The sequence below is a fragment of the Saccopteryx leptura genome, chromosome 4, assembly GCF_036850995.1.
Source record: "Saccopteryx leptura isolate mSacLep1 chromosome 4, mSacLep1_pri_phased_curated, whole genome shotgun sequence".
In the NCBI taxonomy this organism is placed as follows: Eukaryota; Metazoa; Chordata; class Mammalia; order Chiroptera; family Emballonuridae; genus Saccopteryx; species Saccopteryx leptura.
In genome coordinates, this window is record NC_089506.1 from 120,749,218 (window position 1) to 120,764,350 (window position 15,133).

Genomic DNA, 15,133 nt, shown 5'->3' on the forward strand with positions numbered 1-15,133 from the left:
CCTCTTGGAGTGGCCACAGCCCAAGGTCTACTTTCCTTCTGGATCTGTCTTCAGCCACTGGGTCACAGGGCCTCTTTCCACCCATGAAGCAATACAACAACTGCACTGGGGCAGGGGTGTGTGGTAGGGGCGTGTCTGGTAGCTCCCGGAACACAGACCCAGACAAGCTATAACAGAAATCATCTTTATTCACACACCCACCCCCTGCCACCACCCCTGAAGGGAGCCTCTTCAGTCCCAGGTCCTGGGTCTGCTGGGAGGGCCACAGAGGGACTGCCTCAGACAGGGCCTAAAACCCCCCAGCTTGGCCCTCTGGAGCTGTGTATTGTGGTTCCTGCCTGTGGAGCATGAGAGGCCCAGTCTACTCTGAGGTGGATAGCAGTCTGGCCACTCAGTAGATGCCATAGGTGGGTTCGTGACTGTCTCTGTACCGGTCCAAGTAGCGCAGGGGCTGCCGGTGGGGGAAGCACTTCTGCTTGGGGTGATAAGGGGGTGGCCGCACAAACTCAAATACCGGCTCCCGCATGTCTATAAGAGGGAGGGGTGTGGGTGTGGGGAGCTGCTGGCCTGAGCCCCTCTGCTTTGTCTCTAGGCTCAGACTAACCAGTCAGCTCACCTGAGGAATGGCTGACTCCCCATGACCACAGAGAACTGCCTGTTAGGTCAGGACAGGTCTATAAGCTCAGGCCAACCACCTGCCTCCTCCAGCCCACTGTACCCTTACCTAAAAGCTGGTGAAAGGTGTGGGTAACCGAGTCATCCCAGCGACACTGGAAGAAGGCCAGACCAGCAGGAGTCATGGCTTCCTGGTGTTTCTTATAGAAATCAAAAGTGTGGAAGGTCCGTTGGCCAAGCTGGTAGCTATAAAGATGGGGAGATTTAAGAGCAGGAAGGGGAAGGGGACAGCAGAGCCCCACACCCCCTTTGGTCCCACAGGCAATCCCGAGAAGCCCCTTAGGGCCTGCCTAGCACTACTGTCCACCCATTTCATGGCCTGAGTTAAGAAAGGCAAGGAGAACTAAGCAAGACTGACCATTGTTGGCAAGCTGGCCTGAGGCCAGGGGTAGGAGAGTATGGAGGGCATGTGTGTGTGGGGTGTAGATTACCAGGGTGAGGGCCGGGTATCCCCAGAGAAGTCGATTAGCTTGTTCTGCTTGAAGAGCAGGAAGGCAAAGCGATGGAAGCCAGAGCCCCGAGCAGGGAATGGGGGGAGGTAGGGACACGTCTCCTGTCCTTCAGCCATCCTGTTGCCTGGGATGTTGGTTCTGGTAGGAGGAAAAGCAATCCATTAATGGCCACTGGACAGAGTGGCAGCAGGATCCCCACCAATGTACTCCCTGGAGGCTGAAACAATTTCCGAAGGACACAGATCCTTAAGGATCTGTATAATTTAATCACGTAGGAGGCAGAGCTCTGTGAACTTTTGGAGCTCAGAGGTGGAAGATGCGGGTCCCAAAGGCAGTCAGGGTAAGTGCAGAGCCAAGCAACCTGTTTGCTGGGGACCCACTGGTGCTGCCATGGCCATTCTAGCTGGAGACCACGCAACCTCTGAGCTGCTTCTCTCTGTTTCCTGAAGTTCTGGGTTTGTCAGAGTGCCTGCCCAGCTCGGTACTGGGATGGGCATTGTACCTACCTGGAGAGGCAGCCCCAGAGGGTCCTGCTGCACAGGCTGGTAACTGCAGTTGAATAAAAATGACAGAAACCAGCCTCCCAGTCACTGGCCTTGATTACCCAGAAGTCCCAAAGCTGGGGTCACCTGCCTAACTTTTGTCCCCTGGCCTGATGCTCAAAGCCAAAAGCCACTGAGAAAACAAAAGGCAGGCCAACCTGAACATGTCACAGCTGCCAGACTATCCAGAGCCCCTAAGGGTAGCTAAGGAATGTGGAGGCATCGTCCTAGATTTACAGGGGAGGAAATGAGCTCAGGGAGACAAAGAAGCCGGTGGGATCAGCCAGGGTCCGCTGCCTGCCTTTCTTCTGTGCCTGTCTTCAGTCACTGACACTCAGGAAACAGATATAAGAGGCCACCCCTGGGGGGGAGGGGCTGATCCAAACTCCCACTGTTAATCTACGGTGAAGCCAAGACTGAATTTAGGTACAGCTCTTCCCAGGATGCCAGGGCCTCCTCCCCAAGCCCAACCCCACCCTAGGTACTCACACCAGCCAATGGACATACTCAGCATCTGGCTCCACCAGGTGTCCATCTACACAAAAACAGACCCATTGAGAGGGCCCTGCCACCCCCTCCCATGGAAAGAGCTGGGCTGGAGTTCTCCACCTGGCCCCTCTCCCAGCTCCCCAAGGCCCTGGCTCATGGGAAGTGAGGGGAGCAGAGAGGCCCAGTGTGCCCTAGACACCTACCCAAGTTGGTGAGCAGCAATGTCCACATGGAGCTTTCGTCTGCCTCATATGTCACCTCTGGGACCTGGGCAGCCTGATGGGGAAAGAATGAGGGAGCTATCACCCCCACTAGGGACAGACAAGCTGTTATAAAAAGTCCTTGTATCTGGAAAGCAGGAGTCCGAGGGAGCCTTGGCAAAAGGAAAGCCCACTCTGATCCAAACACCCTTCACAGCCCCTCTAGAGGCAGTCGAAGGAACCGCGCAGAGTTGCCTATCCAGAGATCTGAACCACAAGAAGGCCCACATGTCAATGAACAGGGCTGGAAGAGCACTCTGAAGACAGTGGGCCAGTCAAAAAAGAGTTTTTTCTTTCATTTTATTTTTGTAACTAACATTGCTGTTTACTAGAAAATCAAAAAGAGGCAAAAAAATCAGATCATGTTGAGGCCATGCGTGTGCCCTTAATCACCATAAAAACCACCTCTATAAATGCTATCAAAAGGAATTGTTTGTGATCCTACAGTGGGATGTGTCTGGGTAGAGGCAGGAAGGGGCACAGCTAGCAGTTACCTCAGTTGGAGTGACTTCATTGCCATGGTACACAGGCATCAAATCATCCTCACCCACTGAGTAGGCCACATGCAGGGGAACGCGGGGCACGAAGGTGGCACCCTGGAACAGATCTCGGTAGAGGCCGTAGTACTCTGCCAGACGCTGCTTGTGGTAGGGGCCACAGGTCCTCTCCCATTCAGCTCGCACAGCCTCCAGTGGGATGCGCACTGGGAAGGAAAAAGGCCAGTTGGAACATGGAGGGGGCAGGGACACACCAGAGCCCTCTCTCCTGTGTGGGCTTACCTGTGCGGAGGCGGGCAGCTTGCTCCTCCTCCACATTGGCCCGCAGCTCCCGGAGGACCCCTTTCCGCTCCAGGAGCTGTTGAGTCCGACAGACCTTTGGTGGAGGCAGCCCAATGTCAATTTTGTCTTTGGGATCTAGGGAGGAAAGATGTGCTGGAGGAAGTGGGATCAATTATTGGTAAAGCCCCGGGTCCTTACCTAGTCCTCTCACTTGCCCAAGCTCTGCTGCTAAAGCTTTCCTTTTAATTCATGAAACTGTGTAGTCTGCTCCAAAGACCTGAACAGGATCCCAATTATAGTTGGGATCACCATCAAGCCTGTTCACAGGTGTCTAGACACACACCTGTGTCCTCAGTAGAAGACCTGAAGCTAGAAGGACTTGAAACACTTCTCACACAAACCATACAAGTCACCTGGGAAATTTAACAAATTTTATTCTGATTCAGCAGGTCAGAGTGGGGCCTGAAATCGCATTTCTAACAAGCTCCTAAGTAATGCCCTTGTTGCTGGTCCCAGAACACATTCTGAGTAGATAACTTTTAACCCAATACCTTTTTTCCATTTACATTACACAATAACAATAATTAAGACACACTAAACCCTTATTAAGAATGGATTAATCTAGGAATTCCAATGGACTGTGTCCTTTAATCCTCATAATTCTGTGATACAATTATTTGATTTTTTAGTTGAAGAAACTGAAGCTCAGGGAAGTCACTTGTAAGAAGTTGACTTGGGTTGAATCAGTCTGTACAGATTCCATGCCTGGCACCTTAAGCACCATAAACACTGCCTCTGTAAATGCTTTCCAAAAAGATGCACATGGAAGTTGCTCAAGGGCAGAGTTCCCGAGTCACCTTGCTCAGGGCTTTCAAGTTTATGCACCAAAGTATTGCACACTATGTGGATGCAAGGATCCAAAGATGGTTAAGACAGGCTGGATCCCTGTCCTTAGGGAGCTCACAATCTGGGAGGGAGACAGCGAAAAGTAAGGATACAGTGTGGCCTGGGTTACATATTGAGCATTTTAGGAGCACAGAGCGGCGTCCTAACTCGGAATGGCGGGGTGGGGAGGACGAACACGTATTTTAGGGGTAGAAATAGCTACGGTGGAATTCCAATAGTGGGGGACAGAATTTTCCAAGCAGTGGGGCGGGCCAACAGGTGTGAAAAGTCGTGGCTGGACAAAACCGCCAACGGAGATACAGGCTGGCCCCATCCCGCAATGCTCAAGGAGGATGCCGGTGGGGCCCCCGAGTCTTGAGTCTGGCGCCCACAGCCCCTTTCTCCGGTCGCCCCGCACCTGACTCCTCCCCAAAATGTTCCCGGTAGCTCCGCCACCAGTGCGGGGCCCGTGCTTCCTGCTCCGCCCGGCGCCGGTAGCGGTCGAAGCTGCGGTATTTCTCCAGCCGATCCAAGTTGCTCACATCGATGTCCTCGTTGGGCATTGGCCCCAGAGGTGGGGTCCGGCGGCTCAGCGCGGCTGCGGGCAGAGAGCAGGACGTCAGGCGGGCTCGAGCTACGGCCCAGCCCCGCAGAGGCCGAAGCGGGGAGTGGCTCGAGCCCCAGAGTTTGGGCTAAATGGGAACCTGTGAAAGCCCCACACCCCTATCCCCTCACCCGATGTGCTGAAGCCTCGCCACCCCACACTTCCGCCCAGCAAGGTTCGCCACCAGGGCGCCGCCATCTTGCTTCAGGTCGGGCAGAGGCGGGCGGGACTAGTTTCTGAGTGCGGCGCGGAGGCCCCGCCCACAAGGCCCGCGCCCCGCCTACAAGGCCCGCGCCCCGTCTGCTAGGCCCCGCCTCCGGGTCCCCGACCTAGGAGCAACGTCCCTGCCCAGACCCTAGATCGGGGGTCTCCAAACTTTTTACATAGGGGGCCAGTTCTCTGTCCCTCAGACCGTTGGAGGGCCGGAGTATAAAAAAAACTATGAACAAATCCCTATGCACACTGTACATCTTATTTTTAAGTAAAAAACCAAAACGGGAACAAATACAATATTTAAAATAAAGAACAAGTAAATTTAAATCAACAAACTGACCAGTATTTCAATGAGAACTATGCTCCTCTCACTGACCACCAATGAAACAGGTGCCCCTTCCAGAAGTGCGGTGGGGGCCGGATAAATGGCCTCAGGGGGCCGCATGTGGCCCACGGGCCGTAGTTTGGGGACCCCTGCCCTAGATTCCTCCTTCCCGGGAGCCTGAAGTCCTTTCTACCCGAGGGGGTCCTGAAGTTCCCAGTGGATGACTGGGCGGAACTGCGAGCAGTCCAGGCTCCTGCCTGCGGCATGCCACCAGGGGTGGCACAGGCCGGGGGCGGTAGGCCGGGCCAGGCAGCTGCCCAGATGCGCGAAGGTCGTCGCTTTGTGGGGTTCCAGTGAGGCTCGACCCAATCCCAGAAAGCAGCGTCCTGTGCCCCCAGTGGTGCAGCGGCCCTGGCAGGGCAGGGGGTGAGAGCACGGATTCTGCAGTCAGGCTCCTTGGGCTCAAATTCTAGACTGTGCCCTGGCCTGATAGCTCAGTTGTTAGAGCGTCCACACAAAGCACAGAGGTTACTGGTTCCATCCTCAGTCAGATCACAGGGACAAACCAATGTTCCCCTCCCCCCTTCCTTTTTCTCCAAAATTAATAAATAACCTGACCAGGTGGTGGCGCAGTGGACAGAGCGTCGGACTGGGATCCCGAGGACCCAGGTTCGAGACCCCGAGGTCGCCAGCTTGAGCGCGGGCTCATCTGGTTTGAGCAAAACTCACCAGCTTGGACCCAGGGTCGCTGGCTCAAGCAAGGGGTTACTCGGTCTGCTGAAGGCCCACGGTCAAGGCACATGTGAGAAAGCAATCAATGAACAACTAAGGTGTTGCAATGCGCAACGAAAAACTAATGATTGATGCTTCTCATCTCTCTGTTCCTGTCTGTCCCTGTCTATCCCTCTCTCTGACTCTCTCTCTGTCTCTGTAAAAGAAAAAAAAAAAGTTAATAAATAAAAAAATTTAAAATGCAATTCTAGATTGTGACCTTCATCACACCCATTCATTTGCCTCATTTGGGACAAAATCAGATAATCATAGTACCTACCTCAGGGTTGTTAAGATTAAACTAACATGTACGCACTTAACTGCCCTGGCTGAGTAGCTGAGTTGGTTAGAGTGTTGTCCTTATACACCAAGGTTGCGGGTTTGATTCCCGGTCAGGACACATAAAAGAATCATAAGTAAGTGGAACAACAAGTCTATGTTTCTCTCTCTCTCCCCTCTTCTCTATTTAAAATCGATTAAGCCTGACCAGGCGGTGGCGCAGTGGATAGAGCATCAGACTGGGATGCAGAAGACCCAGGTTCGAGACCCTGAGGTCGCCAGCTTGAGCGTGGGCTCATCTGGTTTGAGCAAAAATTCACCAGCTTGGACCCAAGGTCGCTGGCTCCAGCAAGGGGTTACTCGGTCTGCTGAAGGCCCGCGGTCAAGGCACATATGAGAAAGCAATCAATGAACAACTAAGGTGTTGCAATGTGCAACGAAAAAACTAATGATTGATGCTTCTCATCTCTCCGTTCCTGTCTGTCTGTCCCTATCTATCCCTCACTCTGACTCTCTCTCTGTCTCTGTAAAAAAATAAAATAAATAAAAATAATTAAAATCGATTAAAAAAATTATAAAGCATTTACTTTGGTACATGTATTAGCTTTTGCTCACTTCCAACTTACTAGTATCCACACAGCAGCATAAGCCACCTGGTTAAGACAATGTCTGCATAAATTTTGCCAGGGCTGTATTGCTCATTGTATGTGTGTGTGTGACAGAGATAGAGAGACACAGAGTGGAACAGAGAGAGACAGAAAGGAAGGGAGATAGATGAGAAGAATCAATTCTTTGTTGTAGCAACTTAGTTGTTCATCGACTGCTTTCTTATATGTGCCTTGACCCTGGGGGATGGCTACAACAGAATGAGTGACCCCTTGCTCAAGCCAGTGACCTTGGGCTCAAGCCAGCAACCTTGGGTTTCAAGCCAGTGACCCTGCACTCTGGCCGGATGAGCCCGTGCTCAAGCCAGCGGCCTCAGGGTTTCGAATGTGGGTCTTTCACGTCCCTAGTCTGACGATCTACCCACTGTGCCACTGCCTGGTCAGGCTGTGTTGCTCTTGAGATCCAAAGCTAACAAGGTAAACTTGGTACTCCAGGTGATCTGGTCCCTGTGTCCTGGTACTCCAGCTTCCGTGACACCAAACCATCTTATCTTCACTTACTCAGCACTGTGCTCTCCCTGACACAGGACCTTTGTACATGCTATCACTTCTGCCTTCCACTCTTCACCTTTCCCCCTGTGGCTTGGCTGCCTCCCAGCCCCAGTCAAGTAGTCCCTCCAGAAAGCTTTTCCTGATGTTCCAAGCTAGGGCTGGCAACCAACTCAGTTGCTTTGGTACTAGCAGAAGCTTGACTCTCACATGCACACCGAAATGGACTGAAGGAATCTCTCCATCCAGCAGGAAGTAGCACCACACCTTGAAATTGGTTTACATAAACGGCAGCCAAAGAGCTAAACCTCTCACCATTACTGCCAATTCACCCATAAGTGCACACCTACTATGTGTTAGGGCCATTAAGACCTAGTCCTGCTCTTGAGGAATCATCTCTCATTAATTTGTGAAATCCTGCTAACTGCACACAGCAAACTGAAGGTTGCAGGTAGACTAATACTGTCCATCAGGTCAGGAGGACAAGTTTACCTTGTTAGCTTTGAATCTCAAGAGCAACACAGCCTGACCAGGCAGTGGCACAATGGGTAGATCGTCAGACTAGGGACGTGAAAGACCCACATTCGAAACCCTGAGGCCGCTGGCTTGAGCACGGGCTCATCCGGCCAGAGTGCAGGGTCACTGGCTTGAAACCCAAGGTTGCTGGCTTGAGCCCAAGGTCACTGGCTTGAGCACAGGGGTTCGGATGTTCTTAAGGTTTTATATGTTTACATCTGACCTCCTTTGCTATATTTTTTTCTTTTTTGCTTCTGAATTCTCTTCTATGTACCTCTAACCTCACCCTAGCCAGCTAGTCCACAAACAAAGAAGCACAAGGCCTCCAGGGGTAAAGCCACAGGCTTGGGGGTCAACCTCGTGGCTTATATTTCTATCTATCTATCATCTATCATCTATCTATCTATCTATCTATCTATCTATCTATCTATCTATCTATCTATCATCTATCTATCTATCTCTCCATTACTCCTTACTTTTGAGAAACATGCTTGCTCTCTTTCTATCCTAGAACCTTCTAAGAGGGGTTCATTTATAATATAACTGTTTGAAAGGCCAAGAATGACTTCTCATATATATCAACTTGAAGCAAATAATGTGAATAAGGTGTGAAAAGAGAGGTGATGGCCCACCAGTGTCTTTTTTTTTTTTTTTTCTTCAGAGACAGAGAGAGAGTCAGAGAGAAGGACAGACAGGAATGGAGAGAGATAAGAATCATCAATCATCAGTTTTTCATTGCGACACCTTAGTTGTTCATTGATTGCTTTCTCATATGTGCCTTGACCATGAGGCTACAGCAGACCGAGTAACCCCTTGCTCGAGCCAGCGAGCTTGGGTCTAAGCTGGTGAACTTTGCTCAAACCAGATGAGCCCGCGCTCAAGCTGACGACCTCGGGGTCTTGAACCTGGGTCCTCTGCATCCCAGTCTGACGCTGTATCTACTGCGTCCACCGCATGGTCAGGCCCACCAGTGTCTTTTTTTTTTTTTTTTTTTTTTTTTACAGAGACAGAGAGAGAGAGTCAGAGAGGGATAGACAGGGACAGACAGGAACGGAGGGAGATGAGAAGCATCAATCATCAGTTTTTCGTTGCGACACCTTAGTTGTTCATTGATTGCTTTCTCATATGTGCCTTGACCGTGGGCCTTCAGCAGACCGAGTAACCCCTTGCTTGAGCCAGCAACCTTGGGTCTAAGCTGGTGAGCTTTTTGCTAAAGCCAGATGAGCCCGTGCTCAAGCTGGCAACCTCAGGGTCTCAAACCTGGGTCTTCCATGACCCAGTCCAACACTCTATCCACTGCGCCACCTCCTGGTCAGGCGACACATCTTTCCCTTGTTCCATCCATACTGACCCTCCATGTCAGGTACCAGGTTTTGTGGGGTCACTTTTCTGTGACTGCATCACTGTCCTCAGTCTTCCCTGCACCATTGCAAGTAGCCTTCTAATGGCTTGCCTGTTCTCCCTCTTGACTCTTCTGGTCCTCCATCCACAGCCACAATGTATTTTCTTTTTTCTTTTTTGTATTTTTCTGAAGTTGGAAACGGGGAGGCAGTCAGACAGACTCCACCATATGCCCGACCAGAATCCACCCAGCACGCCTACCAGGGGGCGATGCTCTGCCCATCTGCGGCGTTGCTCTGTTGCAACCAGAGCTATTCTAGCACCTGAGGCAGAGGCCACAAAGCCATCCTCAGCGCCCGGGCCAACTTTGCTCCAATGGAGCCTTGGCTGCGGGAGGGGAAGAGAGAGACAGAGAGGAAGGAGAGGGGGAGGGGTGGAGAAGCAGATGGGCGCTTCTCCTGTGTGCCCTGGCCGGGAATCAAACCCTGGACTCCTGCACACCAGGCCAATGCTCTACCACTGAGCCAACCAGCCAGGGCCAACACAATGGATTTTCTAAAATGCAAATATGGTCTAATCCTGTATAAAACCTTTCAGTGAATACCCATTGCTGTGAAGATAAAAATTCAAACTTTTCAACAAGGTATACAAAACTATATCGACATGCTCCCTAATTTTAAACTAATTTCTCAGTCTTGAAGGCCAAGTTCTCCCCTGTGTGGGTCTCCCTGTACGCCCCCCAACTTGTGCCTGTAATCACCCAAATATCTGTCAGGTGATCGCTTAAATGCTAGCTGCTCCTGGACTGTGCCCTCCAGCTCTTCACACTGTTAGTGTTGAGAGGACCTTTCAAGCTTCAAGGCTTCTAACAGGCCCAGGTGCTTCCCTCCTCAGAGAGCCACTGCCCAGTAGGCGGCAGCTTCATCTACTTCACAATAGACCCATGCCGGCAAGCTCCTCCGGAAGGCGCAGCCGTGATGTGGCTGGGGTTTGGAATTGTCCAGGCAGAACTCCAGCCCGGGCTCTGCCATGCGCTGTTACCTTGGGCAGATCATTTAACCTCCCTGGGCCTCAGTCCTCTCACCTTTGAAGTAGGGGTGATAACCATCCCCTTTAGGCTGTGGCGTGGAGCTTGTAGGCTGGAGAGTCCCAGCACTGGCCAGTTTCACAGCAAATAACAGTGCTACAGAGCAAACATTCTTTTTGTTTAATCATAAAGTTTAATTAGGGTTCAGGAAAAATTGAGTGAATAACTTTCTCTGAAAAAATACATCAACTCTGAGAAAGATTGCAGTTATTGTGGGAGAGGTTGGTAAGTTAAATTACTGTTTTCGCCTGACCAGGCGGTGGCACAGTAGATAGAGCATCAGACTGGGATGGAGAGGACCCAGGTTCAAGACCCTGAGGTCACCAGCTTGAGCGCAGGCTCATTTGGTTTGAGCAAAAAGCTCACTAGCTTGGACCCAAGGTAGCTGGTTTGAGCAAGGGGTTACTTGGCCTGCTAAAAGGCCCACGGTCAAGGCACATATGAGAAAGCAATCAATGAACAACTAAGGTGTTGCAACGAAAAACTGATGATTCATGCTTCTCATCTCTCTCCGTTCCTGTCTGTCCCTATCTATCCCTCTCTGACTCTGTAATAAAAACAAACCAAAAAATTACTGTTTTCTATTCTGAAAATAACAAAAAGTTCTATTTCCTGTCTGGTTGTAGAGATACATGTGCCCAAAATAGCTGAGAATAAACACCACAAGAAAGGCAAAAGCTGTAAAGCTAGGGCATGCTACAGGCTCTAAGAGAAAGTCTCAGAAATACCCAAAGTGGTAACAAGGAACATTCGGCTGGAATTTGGCATTCTTCTCAGTCATCTTTGTCTTTTCTCCATGGTTAAGGATGTGTGTGAATTCAATGTAATTGCAATTTCCCTTTTTGTCAATAGGCACTTCTCTACAGCTTATACACTTCCTTGTCTGTAAACTAATCTCCCATTATTGTCAGCAGCTCTCTCAGGTAACCTTCCTGAATGGTGTCAGCTACTTCTTCATCAAAGAAAACAAAAGCATGTTTGATGACGTCTTCTCGGTCTGTGCCATCCAAACATCATGAGGAACATGGTATAATGTGGGACCTGGTACTTCATTCATCATGGCATCTGCTCATTGGTTGCATTTTTCCCCAAGGAGGAAAGCATCTCATGTAAATCTTCCTTGTCAAGGAAACCAACTCTGTTCTGATCAAGCATGTTGAAGGACTCTTTGAACTCCTAAATCTGTGACTGGTCAAACATTGGGGAACACACTGGATGTTGTGCGCTGGGGGCACTTCTCGGTGGTCTTGGCCTTTGCCCTATGGTAGTGGTTAGATCCCTGCACAGCCGCAAGAATCTGAGCACTTCAGTGACCCTTCCCGCTGCCTTCCCTGCTGTGATCACCACCTCCTACAACCAGAGCCACTAATATCCATCACTTCCGGCCTCTACAGAGCAAACATTTCTAAGAAATAAGTACAAACTGATGAGCCATGGGGCAATTGTAAGAATCCAGTCATTAAGAATATAGGCCCTGGCCGGTTGGCTCAGCGGTAGAGCGTTGGCCTGGTGTGCAGGAGTCCCGGGTTCGATTCCCGACCAGGGCACACAGGAGAGGCACCCATTTGCTTCTCCACCTCTCCCCCCTCCTTCCTCTCTGTCTCTCTCTTCCCCTCCCGCAGCGAGGCTCCATTGGAGCAAGGATGGCCCGGGCGCTGGGGATGGCTCTGTGGCCTCTGCCTCAGGCGCTAGAATGGCTCTGGACGCAGCAGAGTGATGCCCCAGAGGGGCAGAGCATCGCCCCCTGGTGGGCGTGCCGGGTGGATCCCGGTGGGGCGCATGCGGGAGTCTGACTGCCTCCCCGTTTCCAGCTTTGGGAAAATGAAAAAAAAAAAAAAGACTATAGCACCTGCCTGCCTGACCAGGTGGTGGCGCAGTAGATAGAGTGTCGGACTGGGATGCAGAGAACCCAGGTTCGAGACCTCGAGGTCGCCAGCTTGAGCGCGGGCTCATCTGGTTTGAGCAAAGCTCACCAGCTTAGACCCAAGGTCGCTGGCTCAAGCAAGGGGTTATTTGGTCTGCTGTAGCCCCACAGTCTAGGCACATAGGAGAAAGCAATCAATGAACAACTAAAGTGTCGCAATGCGCAACAAAAAAAACTAATGATTGATGCTTCTCATCTCTCCGTTCCTGTCTGTCCCTGTCTATCCCTCTCTCTGACTCTGTCTCTGAAAAAAAAAAAAAAAAAGAATATAGCACCTGACCAGGCAGTGGTGCAATGGATAGAGAATTGGACTGGGACACAGAGGACCCAGGTTTGAAACCCCAAGGTTCAACAGCTTGAGCACAGGGTCATCAGCTTGAGTGCGGGGCTGCTGGCTTGAGCATGGGATCATAGACCTGATCCTATGGTTGCTGGCTTGACCCCAAGGTCGCTGGCTTGAGCAAGGGGTCACTCGGTCTGCTGTAGCCCCTCCCCCCCCCCCCCCGCAGTCAAGGCACATGTGAGAAAGCAATCAATGAACAACTAAGGTGCCACAACAAAGAACTGATGTTTCTCATCTCTCTCCCTTCCTGTCTGTCTGTCCCTATCTGTCCCTCTCTCTGGCTTTCTGTAAAAAAATTGATATAAAAGAGAAATGCTCACATATGTGCCAAGGAGGCATGCACAGCACGGTTTATAATATGGAACCCTGGAAATATCCTAAACACCTATTAGAAGAATGAATAAATTATGGTATATTCAAACAATGAAATAGTATTCAGCAATTAAATTCATGAACTGGAGCTACATGAAACAACATGAATAAATGTAAGAAAAAAAGCTGGGAAAAAAGTTTGCAGAAGAACGTATACAATATAATACTATTTAGTTTTTAAACACACACAAATCAATATTCTGTATTGTGAATACATATATAGAGTGAAACTAAACCATAAATAGAAGGGCTAGCTCTGAATCATGTTTGGCAAGAGATGAATAGGAGTTAGATTTTAAAAAGATATATAGCAATTTAACAGGTCCAAGATGAAGGCTGTAAACTGTTGGTAAACAAATTAAGAGCCCTCTGAAAGCTGAGACAGAGGCACAAACTGCCTGCTCAGGGCCCACTGAGCACAGCATTCTCTGCTTTCCTGCTCACAAAGGGCATTTCCCCCAACCCGCTCCTGATGGTGATAAACTGCTCAGAGAGAAACTGCTTTAGAAATAATGTGACTTTATTGTCTGATGTGGGTCTGTGACCTTTCTACCCTTCTCCTGCTGGTACCCCTCAAACTAACCTTGGTATGTAAATGTGTCCACTTGGGGTGGGGGACATCCTGAGTGTGTCCCTCAGGGTCCCCAGTGCTCTGTATCCACCCAGGGCAGAGACCCTCGCTGTCACCTTCATTTCCACCCAGCTGTGCCTCCATGGCAGGTGAACAGAACAAGAGAAGCCTTCTTGCCCAGTTCCTCCCCCAACCCCTCTATCACCTCTGGCTCCCCCCTCCTCTGGGGAGCCTATTAGGAGAAGATTACAAGGTCACTGTCCATGTGGAGACAGTCACTCAGGCGGCTGGGAACAGGGCAGGGACTTTGCATGAGGCCGCCTGAGAGCAGGAAGGGCTAGCTGAGTCCCAAGAGCATGTTGGAATGTGAGGCAAAACCTGGCTAGCCATGGTGCCTCTCTGCCCCTGTCCTCCCCTCTGCCCCGGCCAGGAGGATAGAAGGCCCTTCAAAACAGGAGTGTGGTCTGACTCCTCGTCAGCCCCATTAGGGAGGGGACCCTGTGCTGTTTCCGCCGGCCTCTCAGGTGGGGAGGGCAGGAGGCTGCTCGTGGCATCCCTTGAGAAGATACCCTGCCTCAGGAGAGGTCCAGGAAAAAAGATCCCCAAACCACCTGCCTGCCAATGAGGGGAGAGGGCTACAGAGCCCAGTCAGACCCTGGGGTCTAAGATGTACGTCTTCGGGGCAGGAGAACCAAAGCTGAGGCTGACAGTGTCTTGGGCTGAGACACTCAGTATTATGTCTCCCCACAGGCCACTGTACCTCAAGCCTAGAGGCACGGGGCACCTGCCTGCCTCAGCCACAAGCCAGCATGCTCAGAAAGAACACCCTTGCACTCTGTCCACCAGAAGAGTTGTTATCAGGCCCTGGGCATTGCAGGCTTCCCTGGGCACCCCTCCCTGGTGCTGGCAGATAGCAGGGTAGTAGGAGACACTGCCGGGGTCTGCGTCCTCTGACAAAGAGGCGGCAGGCCTTTCAGGCCGAATGGGAAGTCTTGTAGGAGCCTTTCTTCAGGGCCTCCAGGAAGAACTGTTCATTCTCCAAGAAGTCTCGGTCCTGAAAGGCAGAGAGCTGGATGAGCAGTCCTCTGGCTCCCTCCTGTACCACTTTTGTGAGCAGAGACACAGACTCAAGGGACTGAGAGTGAAGTGGAGTGGGTGCTAGCCGAGCCAGCCCTCACTTGGGGCCCCTCCCCACTTAGACCCTGGCTCTGGGAAGCAGCAAGCTGGAAGGGGTTAAGGGGCATGGAGGAAGAACTGGCATTGGAGGGAGGGACCAGGTCTCAGTCCTGGTGAGGCCACTTGCTAGCAATGACTTCACCTCTCTAAGCCTGTCTGTAAACTGGAGATAACATGACCTGCCTTAAGGGTTGGGGAAGGGCAAAGGCTTATAATGCACATAAAGTTGTCAGTACAGTGCCTGAAACACAGGAAACGCTCCATCAGTGGTAACTGCTATCATTATTAGCACTGGGTTATCGTGAGGTTCAACTGAGATGTATGCAATGGCTTCAAACAGAACCTTGCCTTGCAGGACAGGTCTCAGAGATGCTC

The 15,133-nt window shown here is 51.0% G+C and overlaps 2 protein-coding genes and 1 pseudogene across 11 annotated transcripts in view; all 3 read right to left on the minus strand.

The window, feature by feature from the left end:
* Positions 1 to 170: 170 nt before the first annotated feature.
* On the minus strand, positions 171 to 4,945 carry MRPL38 (mitochondrial ribosomal protein L38). The gene is made up of 9 exons (XM_066381247.1): positions 4,818 to 4,945; positions 4,501 to 4,680; positions 3,198 to 3,332; positions 2,913 to 3,121; positions 2,362 to 2,434; positions 2,159 to 2,204; positions 1,107 to 1,265; positions 725 to 861; positions 171 to 528 (listed from the first exon to the last, which is right to left on the minus strand). Exons 1-9 carry the CDS (start codon positions 4,882 to 4,884, stop codon positions 392 to 394), a joined length of 1,143 nt encoding a protein of 380 aa, XP_066237344.1. The 5' UTR covers positions 4,885 to 4,945; the 3' UTR covers positions 171 to 391.
* Positions 4,946 to 10,927: 5,982 nt separating this feature from the next.
* Positions 10,928 to 11,807, minus strand: LOC136404232 (myosin regulatory light polypeptide 9 pseudogene; annotated as a pseudogene).
* A 1,713-nt stretch (positions 11,808 to 13,520) lies between these two features.
* FBF1 (Fas binding factor 1) overlaps positions 13,521 to 15,133 on the minus strand; it is a 31,559-nt gene continuing 29,946 nt past the window's right edge. For all 10 annotated transcript variants that reach the window (XM_066381258.1, XM_066381254.1, XM_066381253.1 and 7 more), the window contains one exon: positions 13,521 to 14,636. In XM_066381258.1, coding sequence (XP_066237355.1) covers positions 14,556 to 14,636 — 81 coding nt within the window. In that variant the 3' untranslated portion in view covers positions 13,521 to 14,555. The remainder of the gene's footprint in view (positions 14,637 to 15,133) is intronic.

Excerpts from the sequence above, each read along its gene's own strand:
- MRPL38 (XM_066381247.1), bottom strand. The coding sequence starts at position 4,884 with ATGGCGGCGCCCTGGTGGCGAACCTTGCTGGGCGGAAGTGTGGGGTGG. Across the intron at positions 3,122-3,197 it reads AGCTGCCCGCCTCCGCACAG|TGCGCATCCCACTGGAGGCT; the intron begins GTAAGCCCACAC and ends TTTCCTTCCCAG. Across the intron at positions 529-724 it reads CACCTTTCACCAGCTTTTAG|ACATGCGGGAGCCGGTATTT; the intron begins GTAAGGGTACAG and ends TCCCTCTTATAG.